This window comes from Rhynchophorus ferrugineus, unplaced genomic scaffold (genome assembly GCF_030347505.1).
Source record: "Rhynchophorus ferrugineus isolate W39M unplaced genomic scaffold, kcgeb_rfMv2 rfM4, whole genome shotgun sequence".
Taxonomy (NCBI): domain Eukaryota; kingdom Metazoa; phylum Arthropoda; class Insecta; order Coleoptera; family Curculionidae; genus Rhynchophorus; species Rhynchophorus ferrugineus.
In genome coordinates, this window is record NW_027472583.1 from 44931407 (window position 1) to 44956311 (window position 24905).

A 24905-nucleotide genomic window follows, 5' to 3' on the forward strand; every position below is an offset into this window, starting at 1 on the left:
TTAGTAGTAATAAATACTACTTTTAATTGTAAAATATCCCTAAAATATTTGCAATACTTTAACTTTTTAGAACAATCAGTGTTCAATCATTTTATAGTAGAGGAATTATATATTTAAATTTGATTGCCTTGTTAAGAAAATATTTGTTATGGTGCCATCAATTAAAAATTTAATTGCTACTTTTAGGGGATTTATTAACTTAAAGAAATCTATTTTGTCTAAATTTACAAATAACTACATTTGTTTAACAAATCTTAACCAAGATTGCTTAAAGATTTTTGTTGGATCTATTAGAGGTCATAGAGGTAGAAACAGCATCCTTCCCCTAGTATGTTCGAGAAATTTCTAAAAGGGCTCATCATTTCATTTCTTTCACATCATTCGCCTGGAGCAAATTGTGAAGAAGATGAACATGTTGGCGCTTTAGATAACTTACATTATTTTTTAACTGGAGATGTAGCATCACCAGAGGTTGTAGAATCACCAGTTGAGTCTATATTTTCAGTTCCAGAGAACTTTGCTCTGAGGAAAACAAGAGAGGAACGTTGCACGTTAGTCTATATTTCAGGCTATTTGATAAAACTTCTGAGAAAAAAGACAACGTGCAATATCTGTCTACATTCTACATTAAGTAGTTCCACAGATCAAAAACTCGATACTGATTTTATAGAAGCGATGCAGCCGCGTAGACCCAAATTAACAACTCCATCAAGACTGTTTTACTATACTGTTTGTAGATCTTTAAGCTATCTCTTTTATTTAATACCTAGATTTTGTCATAAAAATAGCATATCTGTTATTCTGAGAGATGTCTTAAAAAAACACATAAATTTTAAACGTTTCAACTGCCCAGTTCATAGCGATTTTGAAGACCACATTTTAAATCTTATTGTCAAATGTTCATTGTATTTTTGGGTTAAACAAGTTAATTCAATATTAACAGGGAAGGACTTAAAGTTTACCTTCAGTATAGCACAAATACAAGATAGAACTCTAATAGATCCTATAAAATTGATGGCACTAAACAAATACGAAAAAGGGAGCAGGCGTTATAGAAGAGTATTTTAATTATTTTGTCTGGAGTATGGGGCTTTTAATTTTTTTTATTTACATTTTTGTAGTTTATTTATTTTTGCTTTTTGCAATTATGTATATTTCTGTTGTTTTTTATTATTATTTATATTATTTACATTTATGTATATTTGTATAGGATTTTATTTTAATAAATTAGTTTTTTAAATTAAATTCGATTTTCATTCAAATATTATTGGCCAGCAAATGTGACGTCATAAAATAGTCACGTGAAATGGCTGACCAATCAAAGCAAATTATTTTCCTTACAGGATTCTATATAATATTTTTAAACTAACCAATCAAATTCACGTTGTCAGCGCCACCAATGATTGGACTAAACAAGATTTTGCCCCACCACTTAGCATTGTAGTTGCACACCCCTGACAAGTATTAATTACATAAGCTACAATAATGTGGGGGTAGATGGCGCGATCAAGTTTACGTGCCAAATTTAAATTTAGATTATTTTTATAAAATATGTTACGCAATATTTTACAAAAATATATGTTATCTTAGAAAGAAGCATTGTTTTTGTGTGAATGAGTAATGGTATAATTATACGTTTCATCTGGAATTTAAAATGAATGTGTATATTTAATTGTAGAACGTCAGGTAAGTAATATTTCATCATGGTAAATTATTTATTTTTTTTTGAAAAATTAATCCATGTCGTGTAACTCTTTAATGTTGGAAGAAGGAAATACGGATATACTTTGTCATAGGCGGAAAAATCGTTAATAATGCATCGCCAGCTAGAGAGAGAATCAATGCACCCGGCTAAAGCGCACCCAGCCTCCTAGATCGCTATCCGAATATAACCGGCCGAATAAAGAGGCGGGGAGGTACCCCAACAGCTGATCGCGACTGGCCGACGCCGTCAGTTCTGGCGTCGGCAGCGTCTTGTCCGTCACCTAGGCGTCGTCCGCCCACGTTCACTCGAGAACCGCGAGGATAGCCACGCGACTTTTAACTTTTTTATACGATTTTTTTTATACATATACACACGCACAGGACGAAAGGTAAATTTGTGAAGGTGACAGATTCGTGGCAGTGGAGGTATCCAGAAACATTTGCTGGACGTAACAGACGGGATATTACAGAAGGTGAAAAAAATTGGATCGTATAACGCTTACGCTTTTCATAAAAAAAAATATATATATATTTTCGAGATTTCTGCCAAATTCTAACTTATATCGATAATTACGTGAACACGATATGAGTTTTTCATTCTCCTGCTCCTCTATTCAGGCAGAGAGGTGTAAAATAATATAATTAGCTTTGAGTTACAGACTGTTTAAGTACTTTTTAAGAGAAAAACAAAGTATATTTATATTTGAGTATGATTGCCATTGGAATACTTTATGAATTATTGTCTGACTGTAAGGGACGAAAGATAAATAATAAGTAATTAAGTGACATAAGCATTAATTGATGATATATAAATCATATTTTGTTTACAATGGTATTTACAAACTCTACTATCTAATTGTTGTCCTAATGTTTCTTCCCATTTGAAACGCAAAAAGAACGTTTTTAATCATATTCGTAACAAAAACCCAGTTGTACATTTATTTTAGATTTATTAAACAAATATTGATAATTTAAGAGATGTTAATTCATTTTTTGGAATGGCCCTTTTTTGGATTTTGTAGAAAATTTGAAAATTTTCAACAAATTGTGTTTTATTGACTGCTAAGTTGACATTTTTACTAATGTGAGAGAATGGTTTAGTTTACATTTCAGTAAATTGACAAATACTAAGTCAAAATTAATGCATAGTCCTGGTAATTTAGTAATATATTAACAAACTCCAATGTGGATTTCCGCAGAGATCAAAATAACAGAATATTTTACAAACATCATTATTTGAGGTATCGGTTTAACCAAAATTGTTTACCTTGAAAGAAATATCTTATCGTCTATTACTTATTACTAAATAACTATTTTTTTTGACAATAATTGAAGGTTGCGGCTGGGCAGTACTTGGAAATAGGCAAATTCATCATTTCCCGAATGAGGAAATAAATTTGGTTGCTGCGGTTCTTATGCTTCCTAGGGATAATTCAAGCTCAATTTTAATAGACATTTTCATCGATTGGTTTTAACACTCATTAAGCCCAATGTCCTTTGTTCAAATTCCGGCATTTCTAGACATTTCGATTTTGACGATATTGGGCATATTTTATATTGTTTGGTGTGATATCTACTTTTATAAGATTTATAGTTATAGAGAGCGTTTATAATCAGGATACCATTATATTTTAATTTTAATTAATATATCGTCTAAGTTGATGATAAAATAGGATTCAATAGGTATTAAAGCCAAAAAAATAATCAGAAGAAGCGATATCTGAAAAATACGACGAAAAGTGTAAACATTCCAACACTTTATTTTCTAATGTATATTAAATTAATTTTACGGTTTCTTTTAAAAAATGCTTTGACGTATCTCTTGGCACGTCAAAACGTTTAATTCAATGCGAATAATTATTTATAGATTATTTGTTATAATACTTCTGGTTCAAAAAGATATATATTAGTAAATTTTAGGGTCAGTGATAATGTATTTAGATATACTTTATTTATATATTTTAGATTATATATTTAGATTTTAGATGTATATTTTTCAGCATCCTATAAAATGTAGCATACTTTACCGCATCTATTAGGTGATAACATGTATTTTGATCAGCGATATATATTGGTGAAAATGTGAGATATAAATGTAAGCAACTTTTAAACAATATAACGTATCTATAACATTCGGTGATTTTGGCATTCTTCGACATAAAATAACAGTTTACCGGATAACAGATTTGAGGAAATACGTCATATTGGAATTGTCGATTTTGGTTTCAACGAGTTGGAACGAACCTGGAAGAGCAACAAACTTCGAAGACAATGAATTGCAAGACTTATTGGCCGAAACCCCGGCACAAACTCTCAAAAATCTTTCAGACAGGTTAGCAGTTGATGAGTTAATTGTTTCCAGAGGTATGCGATTTTTATGATTCCAGAAGGAGTTAACTGAAAATGCCATTTTGACCGGTCTCATTGCTTGTCAGGCAAAAAGAAGTATTTTCTGTGGTCTATCGTGACTGACATCTCAAGTGGGTTAGTCCAGTAGAGTCATAGAAACTGAAGCAGAATACTCATGGACATAGAGTCTTGCTATGCATCAATGGATCAGTAAGGTTTAGTGTATCTCGAGTTACTGAAACCAAATGAAGCTTATTGCTTAGTTATCGCCTGTATATGATCTTACAGTGTTTATTGAGAACATTGTTGTTGCATTATTGAAAAAAGATCAGCAATATGAGCAAAAGATGCAAAGTAATCCTGTATCATAACAACGTTCCACTACCCGTTGTAAGAATTCTGAGGGATACACTGTTGCAGCTTGAACGGGAAGTTCTGTCGCCACCATCGTACTCAGACATAACAGCTTCTTTTTAACACCTGTTCTGCTGGTATGAAGAAGAAGTGCAAAAGTAAATTGATACTTAAATCATTGCCAAACCAACTTCAGACTGAAATGCGACACAATTTCAGTCAATTAGCAAACAAGGTAGAGAAATTAGAAAAATTCCAAAATAACTTAGAGGAAAACATTTTTGAGAATAAATAACATTGATATAGCTATCATATCGGTGACTCATTTTTCTAATAAATATATATTAAAATACGGGGTTATGATGAATACTGGACAGTTCACCCCAGTAAACGTGCTCGAGACGGAACAGCTCTAAGAATAAAACAAAATATACAGCATTTCCGATAAGACGAGATAAGACGAGATCATGCTATGATAGTTAGTATTTGAAAAGAACGGCACAGAAATAAACATAATAGTTATATACTGTCCACCAAGATGCAAAATGGCACAACAATACAGAGATTTTTAAAATTAGGCCCAATATTTATTATTGGAGGGGAATTTAATGTTAAACACAGGAAATGAATTATTCGCAGTAAATGTTACTAATTGTAACTATGTTTCCGAGCGTGAACCTACTTACTGGCCCACCGACAGCAATAAAGTGCCTAACGTACTAGAGACTTTTACATTTCGAAAGGCATCTTAACAAATCACATAGAAATCGAGAGCTTGTGCGAACTGAATCTGATTACACTCTAGTATTGTTAACATTAGGCGCGGCAATTTTCAAAAAAAGCCTAATCTTACCAATAAATGCACTAAATGGGATACGTTTAGATTTATAATGCAGGAATAAATCATTTAAGTGTAAAACTCAAAAGTATAGACGATCTAGAAATTAAAATCCGAAATATAACTGAACAACTTCGATTTTCAGCAAAAGAAGCTACCCCGACGCCAAGAGAGAAATAAGAATATGAGATAAATTAAGAAAAAATAAAGTTAAATTAAAACTAAAAAATTAAATTAAAATAAAAGCGGAAAGCTAGAAGAGTATGGTACAGAAACAGCAATACTGTAGACAAAACAATATTTAATAGAATTATTCATTATCAGACAAATAAAAAGATTAAGGAATATAAACAGTATTGCTTTGAAAAATATGTAAGTGAATTAAGCTCGAAAGCAGACAAATATTACTCGCTATGGAAAGCAACTCGGAGATTAAAAAGACCAATTATTAGACACTTTTTAAAATGAATCAAAATATAAAATATGAATGGTTTCGACGCAACGATGAAAAAGCTGAATTATTCGAGGAACATTTAGCTAACGCAGTGCAGCCGAATGATATAGAATCTACAATAGATATAAATCCTGTTTATCAGCCAAATTTAGCTGTAAATTTGATTTTTCCAATGGAAGTTGCCACAGAAATTGACAACAACCTTAAACCTGAAAAGGTTCCTGGTTGGTGATATTTCACCTGGGTTATTAAAAAAGCTGCCACGAAAATTAATAATCATGTTGACATATATATTCAATGCCTGTTTGAGACTGAACCATGTTCCGGAATGTTTTGCTCTTCTGAATGGTTGCTCGATATGCGAATGCGACCTGCGATATCAAAATTATTTGAGAAATTGCTGTTAAAACGTATTAAACCATTTATAGTAATACTGGATTTCCAGTTTGGATTTCAAAATAATCACTCCACAATCGACCAAGTGCTCAGAGTAACAGCGGTTGTTGAAAAGGTATTCGAAGAAAAGAAATACTGCCCAGTACGCGATATTCCTGTACGTCTCACAAGATTTTGATCGGGTATGGCATTTGGGATTAATCTACAAATTGCTATCGCGGAATTACTGTCGAATGCTGGAATGATATCTTTTTGAAAGAAAATTTAGAGTCTCGCATGAAGGACATTCTCAACATTTAAACCTATTTCGGCTGCAGTTCCACAGAGTAGTGCCTTAGGACCACTCCTATATCTGCTCTATACTAATGATATCCCAGTAACAAAAGAAACAGTACTTGCAATACTTGCCGACGACACAGTTATAATTGCAAAAGGTGTATCTCTGTCTAAGGCTGTAGAATAAGTACAAGTAGCGGTTAACAAGATGAATAAATGGATTACAATCTGGAAAATACAGTTTAAGAGCTCCAAATTTGTCTATATTAATTTTGCTTTGCGGTGAAATGAGAAAAACCTAATTACATCACTTGATGGATGCCCAATTTCTCAAGCAGAATCAGCTTAATATCTCGGAATATATCTCGATAGCAAGTTAAACTGGAAACATCATGTTAGACAAAAATCAGAACAGATTAGATTCAAAGTCAAGCAATTGTATTGGTTAGCCGGAAGAGACTCTCGACATAAAACCAAAGAGATTGGTTTATTAGTCAATCATAAAGCCACTTTGGATCTATAGGGTGGAAATATGGGGTTGCACTGAAGCATTAAACCAACTAGTAATCTAACGCACTCAAAACAAAGTTCTACGATTAATTATCGATGATCTCTAATTCAAATGGATACACGTGGTCCAAGATTTCGCCTTAAAACATGAAATAAGGTTGCTAAATCACAACAACGTGGAAGCAATACAGCTACTGGACAACATGCAGGAAATCAGTATATTGAAGCGAACCAAACCGCAGGAACTTGTTTAGTGTAAAAGTGTATTCTTAACTTTAGCTTAGTTTTATTTGTGAAATACATACTGATATTAATCCCGTACTCGCCTTGCTTGTGTCTTAATACACCTACAACATGACAGTAAATAAATCAATTTGTAAATTAAGATTATAGTAAGCATATCTAAAGTAAGAGGTAATTAATAAAAAAATACAATTTATGATAAAACTCAAAAAGTGAAGTGACATGTCAAACGACAAAAATATTTTGTTCAATTTGTCCACTTTAAAAGTCACTGAAATGATCGAATCAGTTAATATTAGACGGTCAGGTATTTAAAGAGGCACGTGTGGAAACGTACTAAACAAAAACAGACATACATTGCTATTAAATACCTCGGATCTATTTACACGATGAAAACCAATAAACTTAACTTATGGAAGGTAATAAAGTTCCACTCCTCCCCACCACCGCAATAATCGTGGCAAAATTTCGGGAAAGGCCGGCGACGTTGCCAGGTATCATGGAATGCTGATTATTCGGGGAAATAATGAACATTATTGGATTTTTTCGTGAGCATTTTTGAGTACGTATGAAGAAGTTATTTATAGGCATGGATGTGGTGATGTTGTTTGGCAACGTACCGTACATACGTATTTTCACACGCATAGTTCCAGAGGACAGTGGCGGCGGTTTAGCAAAAAAAGTATTCGAAAAAACCGTAGCAAAAGTTCAATTAACGATTTAAATTTTGAGCTTAATGATAAAAATTAATTTGAAGATATTATTGTTGAGGTTGTTATTGCTTCTTATGGTTTCCAAGCCAGAACTAGCACTAAAACACCTAAACGATACCGATATCTGAAACAATTGTTGAGTGTGCAAGTGAATTATGTCTATCAACTCATTACCAAACCATTTTGGGTATCCGATGATTTTCTAGAGATGATAGTAGATCGAAAATAAGTAAAATTAATCAATCTCAAGAAATAATGAAAATTAAATAATTCGAAAGGTGAATATCGAACGCTGTATCAAACACTTAAAAGACTGAGCGGAAAGAATAAATCTACCAACGTTAATCTACAAAAAAAAGCCACACGATGAGCATCTCAAGCGATGAAGTGAGTTCTTGATGCAAATTTATAGTCATGACCCGTCACTGGGTTTAGCAACTGTGCTAATTATTTCTCAACTAAAACTAGCAGTAGAATACCTAAACGACATAGACATTGATACGATAGAAAATAAAATATCTGAAACAATTGTTGAGTGTGTTCGTAAATTATATTCACCAACTTGAAGAAAACACAACCCTAGATATCTGACGAATGTCTAGAGATGGTAAAAGATCGGAAACTTAAATCGCAAAATTAATCGATCTCGAGAAATATCAGAAATTAAATAAATGTGATAGGAAGAAACTAAAACTAGAAAGGGAAGCCTATTGGAATGGTGCTGATTTGGAAGTAGCTGCCCCGAAAGGTGAACATCGAACGTTGTATTAAATATTAACAGAAGTCACACGATGAGCGTCTCAAGCGATGGAGTAAGTTCTTCATGCAAGTTTATGGCCATGGCCCATCACAAAGTTTAGCAACTCTGCTTCTTATTATTATCAACTACTACATATTAAATAAATGTGTTAAGCAAAAACTAAAACTAGAAAGGGAAGCCTATTGGAATGGTGCTGATTTGGAAGTAGCTACGCCGAAAGGTCAACATCGAACGTTGTATTAAATATTAACAGAAGTCACACGATGAGCGTCTCAAGCGATGGAGTAAGTTCTTCATGCAAGTTTATGGCCATGGCCCATCACAAAGTTTAGCAACTCTGCTTCTTATTATTATCAACTACTACATATTAAATAAATGTGTTAAGCAAAAACTAAAACTAGAAAGGGAAGCCTATTGGAATGGTGCTGATTTGGAAGTAGCTACGCCGAAAGGTCAACATCGAACGTTGTATTAAATATTAACAGAAGTCACACGATAGGCATCTCAAGCGCTGGAGGGTGTTCTTCATAGTGTTTAGAAACTCCGCCAGCAGTCAACATTCCAGATACTCTATTCCCTGATGATGAGGCAACAATGAACAAACTGCAAACCTCAATAATATCATTAATGTGTGGTAGAATCAATAGACCCCACCAAGAAGAATTCTAGCGTTAATTCTACCTATCTTGAAAAAAAGTGACAGTTGACCGGTCTCACATTGGCTGTCTATAGGGCTGCATTCATTGATAGGAGGTTGAGACTTCTGGCATTTTTCATGATATAGTGCGCGCCATATGGTTTGAGAATTTTTTTAAAAAAATTTTATAATATCTTTATTAGATACGCTTAGTACAATCTTAATTTACAATTAATTTTTTACTACTTTTCCTATGTGCCTGGATTAATTAACAAGCAAGACGAGTGCGAGAAAATACATCAGTATGTATTCCTCAATTATAAAATTATAATTATTTATTAATTATTAACTTATAGCTATAGTTTACACTAAATGTATACACTTTATATAAGTTCGTATGGTTTTGTTCGTTTCAATCTGCTGACATCCTGCGCGCTGTCCAGCAGTTGTATTGCTTCCACCTTAGTATGATTTAGTAATCTTCTTTCGTGTTTCAAGGCGAAGTCTTGGATAACTTCGCAAATCCATTTGATTTCCAGGTCATCGTGCAGTTCTTCATTAGTTACATAGAGATAGGCATTGGTAATCAATCGAAGAACCTTGTTTTGACAGCGTTGTATGACTAGTTGATTTGAATTTTTAGTACAACCTCATATTTGCACCCCATCCAAATTGGCTTTATAATTGTTTTATAGATCAACCTCTTTGATTTTAGATCAAGTTGGGAGTATCTTCTGACTAACCAGTATAGTTGTTTTATTTTGGTTCTAATGTGTTTTGCTTTTTGTCTAACGTGATGCTTCCAATGTTTGAGAATCGACGAAGAAAAAATCAAAGTCCTGACAAGTATTACAATTTTTCTTTGCTATTGGTTGCTATAGTTTGGCCATGCCGAAAGGCGCATTCATACATGAAAGGCGAACGAATTCTTTAGATATTTTTATAACGAAATGGACCTTTAGGCGGAAGATCTGACAATCTGCCCCGAAAAAGACATGAATCAAGATCATTGAAAACGATCTGAAAAGTAGGATACTGACGTTGTCCGGAGTCAGAACAATTGTAGCCTATTGACAACTGTGGCGGAATTAGATAAAAAAAATATGCGAGATGCAACGAAAACCTTTTTACAATGTACTAATTTCTTTGAAATTTACCACTCATTGTTTTCAGACGCAATAACGTTTGTGTTTTGGTTTAGTATATATCATACGCAGGGGATGGATAAAATAACGCCTGACATATAAAGAATATTTATTTGCTAAGAAGATGTTGAGCCACTATTTTCTTTTAAAATAGCTATATTTCTTCGCCTAATAGATTGGTACAATGCCTGAATATTTTTCAATGGAATATTTTCTGTTCTTCAATGATGTTGGAGATGAATATCTACTCCCCACTCTTTGTTCTAATAACGGTTGAATTATGTTGAGGTCCGACACTTGCACTGGCTAGCGAAGATATTCTGATACTCTTCATGCCAAGACTGGACCTTTTTGGTTGTCTGTATGGCCGCATTATCACCTTGGAAAAAATTCGTTTATTCTTTGGAAAAAAGAGTGCTTTATTCGAAATTTCACATCTTGGAACTGCGTGTTTATGTTGATTTTTTATATTTAAATAAGTCACTTTTACCATAAATGCTCTCAAATCTTAGAACAATAAAATACCTTAAAATTATAAAAACACATAGAAAAAATACTAAAGCGCAGGACCAAAAACAGAATCTGTCAGTTATTGCTTTTATATCTCCGACCCTGCGATGACCAAAACACGCAGAGAGAACAAGGTTGGGATTACGTCTATTTAACTCTACATTATATGTTCTATGTTTTGTGATAAATTATAGTTTTGCAATTTTTAATCATAAAATAATAGCAATATTCACACATTTTGCCTATAACTATATTAATGCATAAATTATCTTATATTAATTAACTAATCCATTTTTCATTATACTTCTCTTCCTGTCACTAATTGACGTCTAAATTAGGGTTAGGGTTATTAATTTTAACACTGCATTTCCATTATCGCTGATATCGCAGCTACAAAACGATAATGTTAATTAATTTTGTACCCACATACACACTCATACTCACACGATACAATATCCCTTCGAATTGATTATTTCCCTCGTTATTTTGTTAACATCGGCCATCAAAATGTTTTTGTTGTGAATATATTTGAAGTAGAACGATGAAAAAATGTTATATATAGATGTTTGCCTTTCGTGGCCACAATTAAAACCGATTGTTTTATGCATGTTTTCATGGCTGGCCGTGATAAAAACGATAATATCGAGTACTAAATTGTTTGAACAGCCCCATAATCCGTCAGGGGTGGGACTTCACGGCCTTTCCCGCCCTCGTTTTTCTAGAGGGATCGAAAGAATGGCGCCAGGGCAGCGAGAGAACGACATAAAAATCTACGGCGCATATAGGCTATTTGGTTCGCCCCATTTAGTAGGCATTTTATCCCCCTTAATATTCTATGTAATTGGGGCAAAATATTAGGTGTTGGAATTCATACGTTATAATCCTTTTTCTATAAATTGTTTATTCAGAATTAAATTGGAAAAGGTAATGTTCCATATTTCAGGCGAGAGATTTTGCATTTTGCATTGGAAGAACTTGTAATCCATAAATCGAATGACAAATGGGATCATTGGTCACGAATATGGCAGGTGTGGCAGAAGTGCAGTGATAAATAATGAGTTTGTAACATTAGGGGCTTGGATTTATTTTGATCAGCGATTTTTATTGATAAAACTGCAAACAGTTATCACATTCTGTGGTTTTGTCATTTTCCTACATAACAGGTCAATTGAAAAGTCCCCGGCCTACCATCGTAAAACACATTTTTTCAGCAAAATTACTTTTTTTTTATTCAATATAATTCCCTTCAAGGGTGATACACTGATTATAGCGACCCTCCAACTTTTCGATACCATTTTTGTTGTACGATTTGTCCTTTGCATCAAAATAGGCCTCAGTTTCGGCGGTCACCTCTTCATTCGACAAAAATTTCTTCCCAGCGAGCATTCTTTTGAGATCTGAGAACATGAAATAGTCACTGGGGGCCAGATCTGGAGAATAGATGAGGAAGCAATTTGAAGCCCAATTCATGGATTTTTGTCATCGTTTTCACTCACTTGTAACACGGTGTATTGTCTTGGTGAAGTAGCACTTTCTTTTTTTTCAAATGCGGCCGTTTTTCGGCGATTTCGTCCTTCAAACGGCCCAATAATGCTATGTTATAGTCGCTGTTGATGGTCCTTCCTTTTTCAATCTAGTCAATGAAAATCGCATCCCAAAATACAGATGCCATAATCTTGCCAGCCGACTGTTACGTTTTCCCACTTTGGGCTTTGGAACGGGTTTATCATGTGCAGTCCACTCGGATGACTGTCGATTGGACTTTGGAGTGAAATGATGGAGCCATGTTTCATCCATTATCACATATCGACGCAAGAAGTCAGGTTTATTAGGCTTGATCATCTTCAATCACTGCTTCGAATCATCAACTCGTCGTTGTTTTTGGCCAAAAGTGAGCTCTCGCGGCACCCACTTTGCACAGAGTTTTCTCATACCCAAATATTCGTAAATGATACGATGTACACTTTCAGTTGATATTTTTGGAGTGTCTGCTATTTCATTCAATTTTAATTTACGGTCATTCAAAATCGTTTTGTGGATTTTTTAAATATTTTCGTCGGTAACAACCTCTTCTGGGCGCCCACTGCATTCACCGTCTTCGGTGCTCATTTCACCACGTCTAAACTTAGCATACCAATCCTTGATGGTTGATTTTCCTAGGGCAGCGTCCGAAAACTCGGCATCAAGCCAAGTTTTTGTTTCAACTGTATTTTTTATCTTCAAAAACTAATATTTTATCAACACGCGAAATTCCTTTTTATCAATTTTTTTCACAGTAACAAAAGTTGCTTCATTCAAAATGCTATAATTCACAAACTAATGATCCGACAGCTGTCAAATTTATACACACATCTTTTGAGGGTTAGAGCTAATTAAAAAATATATGGATTTAATTCCAGTGGCGCCATCTATGTGCCAGACCGGGGACTTTTTAATTGACCTGTTAAAATAACACTTTTCCATTAGCTTTATTGAGTTATTATAGACGCTAATCATGTAATATTGTAAATAGGCTAGTTGACTGTAATAAAGAGTTACAAAAATATTGATTTATGATCATAGAGAAATAGAGATTTAACTTTATAGGAAGTTTTGGCGAATTGTTTCGCGACGTCCAACATGTAGATGTCGTTAATTTTAATTTATTACTATTTTTTAATCGCTATGCTATGAGCCACGACGGGATCCTATTGCTTCGCTTCGTCTCTATTGCGTCTTTATTGTTTATTTGTTTCGGTCGCAAAAAATGGTCGGTTGCAAACAGCATTGGTGATGAACGCTGTTGGGGTAAAGTGTTTCGACTTTAAAACGCTGCAGGAGAATACTTGTTTCCAAACATATAAATTGTGATGTCCTTACTGCTGATACTGCCGTCTTTCAACGTATCAGTCGAGTGAAATTGTAGCATCCTTAAAAATTTAAAAACAGTGAACCGCAATCAACTAAATGTAGATGCTCTAACATAGTGTCTTTAACGGCAACCAGGGAAGGGTAAGAAATTGAGGGGCACTGTCAAGTTTAACTCATCTAGCAAATTGCTTCCAATTATATATGAAAAAAGTGTATTGTGTAAATGAAAAGATATAAAATAATTATTATTTAAACAGTTGAGATTTATTTCATTTCATAAAATGATTTTGAGAGGAATTTGTGGAAAATTAATTAAGTTTTCTCCCAATTTTGGGAAATTTTATAAATTAGCAGTGGCAGCCCTGCTGGTAATGAAAAATGGACTCATTATGATAATCCCAACTGCAAGTAGTGATGGGTGAGTCCAGGAAGGGCATTCACATCGACAGTGAAGCAGGAATACTCATGTCCATAAACTCTTGATGTGATGGCAACCTGAAGGTGTAGTGTATTACGAGCTGTTAAAATCGAAAGAAACTGTTACCGCAGGTATCTATCGATATCAGTTAAATAAATTGTAATATGTATTGTTGCAAAAAAGAGCAGCAACAGTGACAACGCTCATTGCAAATGTTGTGGAAGGTATTTAGATGCAGGTCGATTGGAAAGTTTTGCTACGTCCAGCGTACTCACTAGAGATGCTGAAGAACTGTGAAAATTAATCGATGATTGGACGGCTGTCGAACCATGATCCACCATTTTGTGATTTGTGATTTATCAATTTAACAATTTTTGTTTATTATTGTTTTTATCATACTTAATATATACTTCGGTCGACTTTTTGTTGAAGATTACTGATGAAAAAATCTCTATCAACTTTTTATGGAAGTCGATGTGATTGTCAAAAAGCATTCTAAGGGTTTGCATATTGTCATTTTACTAAAAGTAATAAATAAATGACTATAAAAATCTTTAAATTACTAAAAAATGATAAAGAAGATTACTCATCAGGATCAAAGATGTTTATTATTGTGTTTATTTATTATATTATTATTTTATTGTTTTTTTAAACGGCCCATGGGAGAATGTTCTAATTTCAAATACAAGTGAATGAAAAATGTTTGGTATTGTCAAACCTCAGGAAAGACTATCGCTGTTTAAATGAATATTTTTTAGTTCTTTTTAGTGGATCAGGCTAGTGTTTATTAGTTTTGTCCATTATTGGTACTATTATTTTTTTCTAATTTAATGTTAGTTTTTGTCTTCAGCCAATCAAGTTTTGATTTGTCTAACCATTTCAATCTTGGTCTTCCTTTTTCCTGCTAGCACTCGCCTTGTTATTATATTATTCATTGTTCATTTTTATTTTATATTCATTATATCTACTTTCAGTTGATAACAGTATCATTCTTATTATATATATTTCTTTCTTATATTCCTATTTCAAACATGAATTTGCTCTCATGACCCAGCCAGAAGCACGAATACTGTTCCGTCTTAATAAGTTATTGCGTATAATGTTTTACATATTTTTAAATTTCTCTCTTTTATTTACATCCTTTAGTCTATTTCCCTGTTTATTTTTTTCCTGCGTTTATGTTTCCAGCTCTCATAATTAGCGTATTCTTTCTGTTCATCTTCAGGATCAGTTTTTCTCTTCTGTTATTAATTCTACATATGTAAACAGTTGGTTACCTCCTGATGTTGTTTCATCGTTATTTATCTGGTTTGTTTTAGATTATATATATTTATTTTAAATTTAATTTCATTTTAAGAATAGAAAATTGTTATATTTTTTTTGTTTCAGGTCACCGGCTGGATATGTATCAACTTGGTTTATTGAACGTTACGCTCTGTATTGTAAGATCATAGTGTCCAACGCCATTCGACCGCTACTAGGGATAGAACACCTCATCGATTGACTGGTTCTTAGGAGAACGATGCCGTTCAGTCCTCCGTCCGTAAGCTATCATTCCCCAACAAGTAGCAACGACTGTTGACGATCAGAGACGATGTCCAGCGATCCAGAAACTACCAAGCACAAAGCTCACTCTACGGGCACCGTTAAGAAGAAGCACCGGTCAAGGTCAACACCTCGATACAACGATGCTGACAAGCCAAGAAAGAAGCGACACGTTAGTGCCGCCAACTCCTTTGCGTCCATACCTAACGCCATTAAGTTGTCCATGCTAAATAGCGGCTTATTGCCCACTAGTAGATTCAATGGTATGTACCTGAGGATATATATATATTACAAAATCATTTATAAGCTTATATCGGTATACTTGTTTGGTGTTTTGCGTACCAATATTTAATTTATTTCTTAAGATTCTGAAGATTAGTAATGTGAATGTTACAAGAATGTTGATTTATTTTGCATTTTAACATGTTAGGATTATAAATTGAAAGTTACCATTGTATATTAAATTTTTTTGGCTTTTTATACAAAAACTATTACATATTTATTTGGCGAAATACTCTCTCACCTTGGCCCAACTTTCAGCAGCCATATTGATTCCGAGTTGGTAAAATTCGTTATCTTTGGAGATCGGTTAATTTTTTGACATCTTCAAATAAATGAAACTGCTATTCAGCCCTTATTCGATTATTTGAATGAAGTAGAATATTCCTTTTTAGCATTTCAAGATAAGTTTTATTATTTTGAGATACATGCAGATGGCAATTGTTATGTAACAAGATTACTTTGCCATGCTTCATATACTAGTTGTTTGTTCCGTATACTACAAGGGATCCAGTTGACTCCTTCATATATACAAAAAGACCTCGCGCCATGAATATTTGGCTGCGTCAAGGACGTGCAAACTTGACCAGGGTATCCCCATGATTTTTCTGTGTAGGGTCACAGTGAATTCAGTATTTTAGTGATAAAATTTTTTACTTTTTTGTCGTTGGTCAGTTACTGATACGGGAGAAGAACGCATTGCAACGTCTCTAGGCTTTTATTCATGCATTATTCAATATCTTCCTTTTTGTACCATTCTCAAGGTTTTTAGTTGATGAAGTCGCAAAATATAGATACTGTAGAAGGGAATCTACCATACACTAATCTTGAAAAAGTTTAAATTTGGTTTGCCACTAGAGGGCGTTTTGGTTAAATATGGATACCGGAAAAATTTTTCATTAGAACAGTTTTTAAAATTTTCTATTTTCTACTAACTAATGACATTAATTATAATGACATGTAAGTAAACTCCCGTTCTTCGAACATGGATGAAACATTTTGTATTTCTACACTAATAAAATTTAATATGAGAGAAGATGCAACAATTCTAGTGTTAATTGATTTACAGCTCTTACATTGTGGGCTTAAATATAATACTATACATTTTAAGAAGTACTAATATTTCAATTAAATATTTCCTAAATACTATCAAATATAAAAACTATACAATTTATATTTTCAACAAATATAATGAATATGGGAAATATTGCATTATTATAAATATATCACCTTGAGAGGATGTTTCAACCCTCTAGACTGGATGACTTTCAATCATTACCTTGCGTCATTGGACACGAAAGGATCAAAATATTATTCAAATTAAAAAAATATATATAAAAAATAATAGCGTGAAAATGCCCTTATATATATATTTCATTTAGATTAAAATTTTGCCAGAACTGTGGAAGGCGGTTGAAGTAATTATAATTTCTGAACCAGGACCACTTCGTGAAACAACGTCATACCGGTCCATAGCCCTGTTAATGGCAATATCCAAATTATTTAAAAAAAATTCTATTGAAAAGGATAAAACTAATAATTTCGGATTATCAATTTGGTTTCAGGAAATAATATTTCAGAATTGATCAGGTTTATAGAATCACCGATATCATAGAAAAATTTATAAAGTTTGGTATGATGGTTTAAAGCATAAGATTTAAATGTTTCTTCCTGACCAACATTTAAAAATATATTACTGACCGATAATTCAGAGTGAAACAAAAGCGATGCCTATTCTAGTTTGAGGGAAATACAAGCAGGTATGCCACAGGGAAGTATATTTGGACCAGTCCTTTATCTGTTATATACTAGGACTTCTCAACCATCAGTGAAAATGAAATGTAAAGTTCAGTTAAGTGAAAATTCAAAGTTGCTACATGTACAAATGATAATACAATCCCAGGCATTCGTGATAACAACACTAAAACAATCGAAAAAATTCAAAGAGTTATTGCAACAAACAATTTTGGACAAGAAAAAAATAGATCAATGTATATTGATTTCACCAAGAAGAGAATCAAGTACAAGCCGGTATCTATAAATCAACAAGTTGTCCTGTATATCTTGATATGGCATGATCCGTGATGTTAAACTAACATGGAAGTCACATGTTAAGAGAAAAGGTGTAGAACTGAAGCTGAAGTACAAAAAATATACTGGTTATTAGGTAGATTTTTAGCTCTGCCAGTATATAATAAGCTTTTACTTTACCAACAAGTTTTGTAACCAGTGCTGATTTATAATATTCATTTCTGAAGTTGTAGGAGCCAAAATGATAGAAATATTACACGAAGGTGGTAAATTCGTAATGTCAATCTGCATAAGGACCTGAAACGGTTATAGTGTTATTAAGAACTACTCCCAGAGGATACGTTACTCCACATCTCCGGTTTTGGTGCATGCGTATATTGGCTCCATTTAATTTTAAAACAGAGAATGATTCGAGTTTGGCGCATGCGTATATACAGCTTTGTTTACTTATTTTTTAATAGTGATTATTAGATTTCATTTTAATGTCGAATATATATAGTCGAAGCAAGTAAATAGGTTCAGGAGGTAAATAAAAATGGTAAAATTTTGGAAATAACACATTTTATTTGAAAAAGTATTGAATAAAACGAAATAATAAAAATATAATTAATGTATTTCCAGTTCTTATACTTTTATAAAAACATCATATTACACATAATCATTATTTTATATAAATAAGAATATAGAAATATGATAAATAATTGATTTAATATTGAAACTATATATAAGGAGGCAAATAAACATTGAAATTTTTTTGAAATAACACATTTTATTTAAAAAATTATTGAATAAAATTGAATTTTATTTGAAAAAGTATTGAATAAAACGAAATAATAAAAATATAATTAATATATGTCCAGCTATTATATTTTTATAAAACATCATATTACACATCATCATTATTTTTTATAAATAAGAATATAGAAATATGATAAATAATTGATTTAATGTTGAAACTATATATAAGGAGGCAAATAAACATTGAACTTTTTTTGAAATAACACATTTTATTGGTACATAATATTGGTAATATATCAAGAGATTGTTTCATTCACTAATAACTTTAAACGTCTCAAACTTTGTTAGGTTATATTGATCGTACTCACGAATTTGAATAAAATTAAAATCATTTATCAATGGTGTTGAATTGCCTTGAATGTTCCTAAAAAAAGCTATACTGATTATAGCGACCCTCCAACTTTTCGATGCCCTTTTTATAGTACGATTTGTTTTTCAAAATAGGCCTCTGTTTCGGCGATCACCTTTTCATTCGATGAAAATTTCTTTTGAGATCTGAGAACCGGAAATAGTCGCTGGAGGCCAGATCTGAAGAATACGGTGGACGAGGAAGCAATTCATGGATTTTTGACACGGTGCGTTGTCTTGGTGAAGCATGCGGCCGTTTATCGGCGATTTCGTCCTTCAAACGGTCCAATAACTCTATGTAATAGTCGCTGTTGATGGTCCTTTCTTTTTCAAGATATTCAATGAAAATTATTCCATGCGCATCCCAAAACACAGACGCCATAACCTTGCAGCCGACTGTTGCGTTTTTCCGCGCTTTGAAGCGGGTTCATCGTGTACAGTCCACAGTCCACTCGGATAACTGCCGATTGGACTTCGGAGTGAAATGATGGAGCCGTGTTTTATCCATTGTCACATATCGACGCAAAAACTCGGGTTTATTAGGCTTGATCATCTTCAAACACTGCTCCGAATCATCTACTCGTCGTTGTTTTTGGTCAAAAGTGAGCTCGCGCGCCACCCACTTTGCACAGAGCTTTCTCATACCCAAATATTTGTGAATGATATGATGTAAACACTCAGTTGATATCTTTAGAGTGTCTGCCATTTCATTCAGTTACAATTTACGGTAATTCAAAATCATTTTGTGGATTTTTTAAATGTTTTCGCCGGTAACAACCTCTTTTGGGTGTCCACTGCGTTCACCGTCTTCGGTGCTCATTTCACCACGTCTAAATTTAGCATACCAATCCTTGATGGTTGATTTTCCTGGGGTAGTGTCCGGAAATTCAGCAAGTTTTTGCTTCAACTGTATTTTTTCTCTTCAAAAAGCAATATTCTATCAACACGCGAAATTCCTTTTTCTCCATTTTTTCACAATAACAAAAGTAGCTTCACTCAAAGTGTTGTAATTCACAAACTAATGATCCGACAGCTGTCAAATTTATACACGTATCTTCTGAGGGTTAGGGCTAACTAAAAAACATATGGATTTAAATCTAGTAGCGCCATCCATGTGTCAGGCCGGGGACATTTCAATTGACCTGTTATATGTTATGTTACTTCAGTTCAATTTAGGAACGCTTAAAAGTTATATTTGTACTCACTTGTTTTTTTTACAGTTTCTTATTTTACTAACGTAGAAAAATTGGCTTTTGGTGATACCAAATTTATATCCTTATGGTTATTTCCATTTGATAATGTAAAAGAATCTGTAAATAAAGATGTATTAGATGTGATGTGTTTAAAATCAATTATACACAGTTGCCATAATGAGGCACTTACTGTTAAATTACAAGCAAATCTGATTGTTAAACAATGGTCTTCTAAATTTAACTTTGTAGTCAATCTATCTAAAATGTAAACGACGTACCTATTAGCGCTTATTTAAGTACTTAAGCTTCTTCTGATATAGCGAAGGAAAATCTAATACAACTAATAGATGTATACCAAAATTTTAATAGAAATGCTACTGCTACAGAAAATATTTAAAGTTTCTAGGAAATACTACAGTATATGTATAATTACCCAAATTTTTCAGAACCATTATTTCTTCAATCGAGTAAACGGAAATTTGATTACCCCAGTATTTATTCTGAAAATTAATTACGTCAATGTGACTTTAATTTTGCTTTTGTACTTATATAACTAGTGGCGAAAGAAAAAGTTAAACTTAGTTTTACGTGCGTTCATTTAAGATCTCTTTCTATGTTCTCTATATTTTGTGACTAACAATGACACTATTTCAAAATGTTATCGTAGCAATGACCATTGTTGAGAAAGTATATTTTAAAGTAATTAGAATTTTAAGGCAAAAAGCAGGAGCTGAAGATGCCGATATCCGAAAAGCTATAGGTTCTTCGGAATATTACTTCAAAATGTAGCACCGTTGGAAAGATAAGTAATAACACACATATCTATACATTTTATAAAAATAATAAGTTTATGACTCAAATAGTTGCATTTTAAAATAATCATAATAATTAAATGTATTAAGTCACTAGTTCATATTTGGTTCTTTCTGAATTTGTTGCCTGTACTTTCTGTTCTAAATGTTCCGATTTAAGTATCAATGTTCTTCTGTTTTATCTAGTTGGTATCTAAGTTAACATATTCTGTTCTCTTATATTGAGCTACAGGGTGGGTAGTTACGACACTTGACATTTATTTTCGAAAAGCCTAGATTCAGATAAATGAGGCTCAGACTGATTGAGGATTAAACGACGAATGATACTTAAAAGGAAACAAAAATAACAAAAGAAACCTCCGATAGAGAGTATTATTCGTTTATATATCGATTTTATATGTTCTATTGGATTTATAGCTGCTTTTATTCTCTCTTGTCAGATATTTTGAGATCATATATCCCAGAAAATAAATCTTATAAATATTTTAATTGGCGGTGATGCGATTTTTAAAGAGATCTATTAGTAATAAATTCTTTCAATAAGTTTCTCGACGCTAAAATAATTAATTAAATAAAAATGTACTAAATTTCTAAATTTAAAAAATCCAATCAAATTTAATATTTTTCAAGATATTCTTTTTGAAAGATATACTTTTTTATGCGTTGGAGTCAATATTCTTATCATTTCTTCCACTCTTATTAAGGTAACTTCAGCATACACATTTTGAACGCTTGTTGGAATGTTCAAAATAACTTAATTTGTGTATAATACACAGAAAAATGAAAAAGTTATTGAGTGCCAAGTCAGAAATGTACGGTGGACGACCATGAATTTGATATTTTTACCGATAAAAGTTCCACTGTTTGAGCTGATGTGCAAGCACTTGCACTTTCGTGATGGAGAATAATTCGCATTTTTAAAATTTTTCCAAATTTTTTCCAGGGAATCTGGCAAACAAATGGTCATATACCATTTAGAGTTGACCGTCGTATGTTGCTCTAGTGCTACGATAGTTACATGACTGCCAATGCCAAAGAAACATGCAACCGTTTCTTTCGATGCGCTTTTTCCGATAACAATTCTAGTTGGGTTTGGGACGTATACCTGTTATGTAATACCACTCAATCTATCATCTGTTTTAACTACCTGACTGGTGAACGAGTGAGGTGGGTTGGTCTGTTTTTACCTTCGGTATCGCCGTTCAACCGGTCGTTTTTTATAATCTTAAATAAATCGGTTTTTAGGTTTTTAAAATAATAGTTTTTTTTTAAAATTTAAAATTATAACTCATATACATCCGGTTTCTGTTTTGTTTCGCGTTAATAAACATATAAGTTATAAAATAGGAAATGGCTTTAATAACAAAAACTATTAATTTACTTTAAAAAGTGATTTATTCAAAGAAAGAAGGGACGACTTTTATGTATATTTATTATTTAATATTTCTTTGGTTACCAGGGATAATTATATATAACATTGTAAAGCTTGTTTATATCGTAAGTTTAAGGGTCATCGTACTATTCTATGGATTTTTAAGAAGTACTGTTTCTGTTTATATACATTTTAGAAATGTATGCTGAATTACCGGCAAAAACTAGCAACATACCTATAGTCCATTCAATAAAACAGTGAACTCACGTCATCTGAATTGATGACGTCAAAAAAAATGTTGCCGCGTCAACTCCGAGATTTAGACCATTTTGTCTTCGACATGAAAATACTAATCTAAATAAAAAAATTAAATTAAATTCAAATAATGTTATTAAATATAATATATTTTAAAATTATAGTACATCTAATGCATCGAAGGACTTAAAATTACAATTAAATATACAATTATAATAGTTTGTAGGTTAAGGTTGTGTTTTATTATATTTACATTGAACTCTGTTCCATACCACCTACGAGTATGGGTTTTAAGCGTTTTTTATGTAGTGATATCCCCTAATTGACCTAATTAACAGTTGTATATCCAAATAATACATTTTACTTTCTTTAGAGATATTTAATCCACTGCATTCTCCATATTTGCAAAACGGTTAGTATTCTTTCTCTCCACATATATTTTAATCAAATGCTCATGTATATTCTAAACAACTTGTGCACATAAATCTACAATAAGTTTTCCTACCGTTATCGTATTTTAATTATATACTCACAAACGTGAGTGATAAAACTAAAGAGTTGTTTCCACTCTTATCACCCTGTCTTGGAAATTATGAGCATTAAGTCATTATCCCGTATTCAGAAAAATTCATTCGTGTGAATTCGTATGAACTAAGCTGTTAATTTTGAATCTATCTAATATTTGTTTATGATTCCATCATTTGTCAATTTCTTCTTCAATGTGTCTGATCGAATTCATTCAAACCGAAGGTGTTATTAATTATTCGTGATCAAATATAAAGAATAATATATCTGCAATCAGTATATCAATAACTGTAATCAATATTAATAAATGTTATGGTTAATAAAACGTAATTAACTGTTATTCCAATGTTTACCTTCTTTTCTTTAGCTTTTGTCGTCTTAACACTATTTATATTCAACTTGTCATGAGTGACCATTGGGTAACTATATTGGTGCCATTCTGAAATATCCACGTCCAACTCTTCATTCATTTTAGTATATGCTTTTAAAAATTTTAATTTTTTAAAGCAATTCTTATGCTATAAGAAGTTGTATTAGACTTCTTCGTGTCTTATCTTTATACCTTTTAAATCCATAAATACCTCTTTTTTCATATTTATATTTCAGTGACTGTGGCCATACTAATAGTCAGTGCAGCTGCAGTATGCTAAAAATATTTTCAATAAAATACTTCTCTATCGAATTTTACTGGCAATAGGGGGCTTCCATTATTTCGTTCCTGTTCAAAGTAACTGATTAGAGTCGCAATCTGTTCTATATGACATTTTCAATCCGAGTAATAATAAGCAGCTATTTGAAATTCATTAAAACAAGGAAAGCGTTAAAGAAATATTGGCCGGTTTATTTTTTATAGCTTAATATTTTGAAGAATTTTGTAGACGTTTGAAAACCGGACGAATATTGCAGGCTGTTTCGATTAAGTGTTCGAACTTATTAGACAGCATTGTGTCTCTTTTTAACTGGAATAAAACGATTTTAGAAATTGCGGAAGGCAATATATTAATTATATTAATGATCTGAGTTCACTGTTATTTTAAATACACTATTTTTCTCCCTAAAATTGTTTTTGAATATAATACTTGAACGGCAGAACCACATATTCGTATGTTTAAACGTCTAGTACGAGGGTTGGTATTTATATTTTAACCCTAATAAGAAAAGACCGTAATTTTTCAATGATGATCACAATACGCTTTTGTATGTTTTTAAACCACTATTTGCTTTTTCTACTTTAATGGAGTTACCTCCAAAACACGGTGTTTATATGCACCAGTAGCTTCTTCAGATGCCGAGAAATATTGATCACGCAATTTATTCTTAATATGCGGGAATAAAAACGCAACTTGGTGTCAAATTAGGGCTGTACGGACCTGTTAATTCGACCTTATAGCCAATCTAATTAGTCGTTGTTTCAGCCGATGTATGAGAGCTTGTATTGTCATGATGAAAATTATGCTTTCTGTGATGCTCTAATAACACGGTTGCCTGATGCTCAGTTCTTCTGAAGAAACAGGCGATCACTGGCTTCAAAGTACTTGATGTACGAATCACTTTTGTCGGATGGTCACACACTTGGAAGACAAGATATGA

At 32.7% G+C, this 24905-nt stretch overlaps 1 protein-coding gene across 5 annotated transcripts in view; it reads left to right on the forward strand.

The window, feature by feature from the left end:
* The first annotated feature begins 1540 nt into the window (after nt 1-1540).
* The window catches only part of Ptp36E (Protein tyrosine phosphatase 36E), a 93769-nt gene continuing 70404 nt past the window's right edge, over nt 1541-24905 (forward strand). The window contains exons 1-3 of one of the 5 annotated variants that reach the window (XM_076403561.1): nt 1954-2177; nt 15547-15599; nt 15673-15965. In XM_076403561.1, coding sequence (XP_076259676.1) covers nt 15752-15965 — 214 coding nt within the window. In that variant the 5' untranslated portion in view covers nt 1954-2177; nt 15547-15599; nt 15673-15751. Of the gene's footprint in view, nt 1687-1936; nt 2178-15546; nt 15966-24905 lie in introns of those variants that run through there. The other 4 variants (XM_076403563.1, XM_076403560.1, XM_076403559.1 and 1 more) reach the window with 4 other exon arrangements.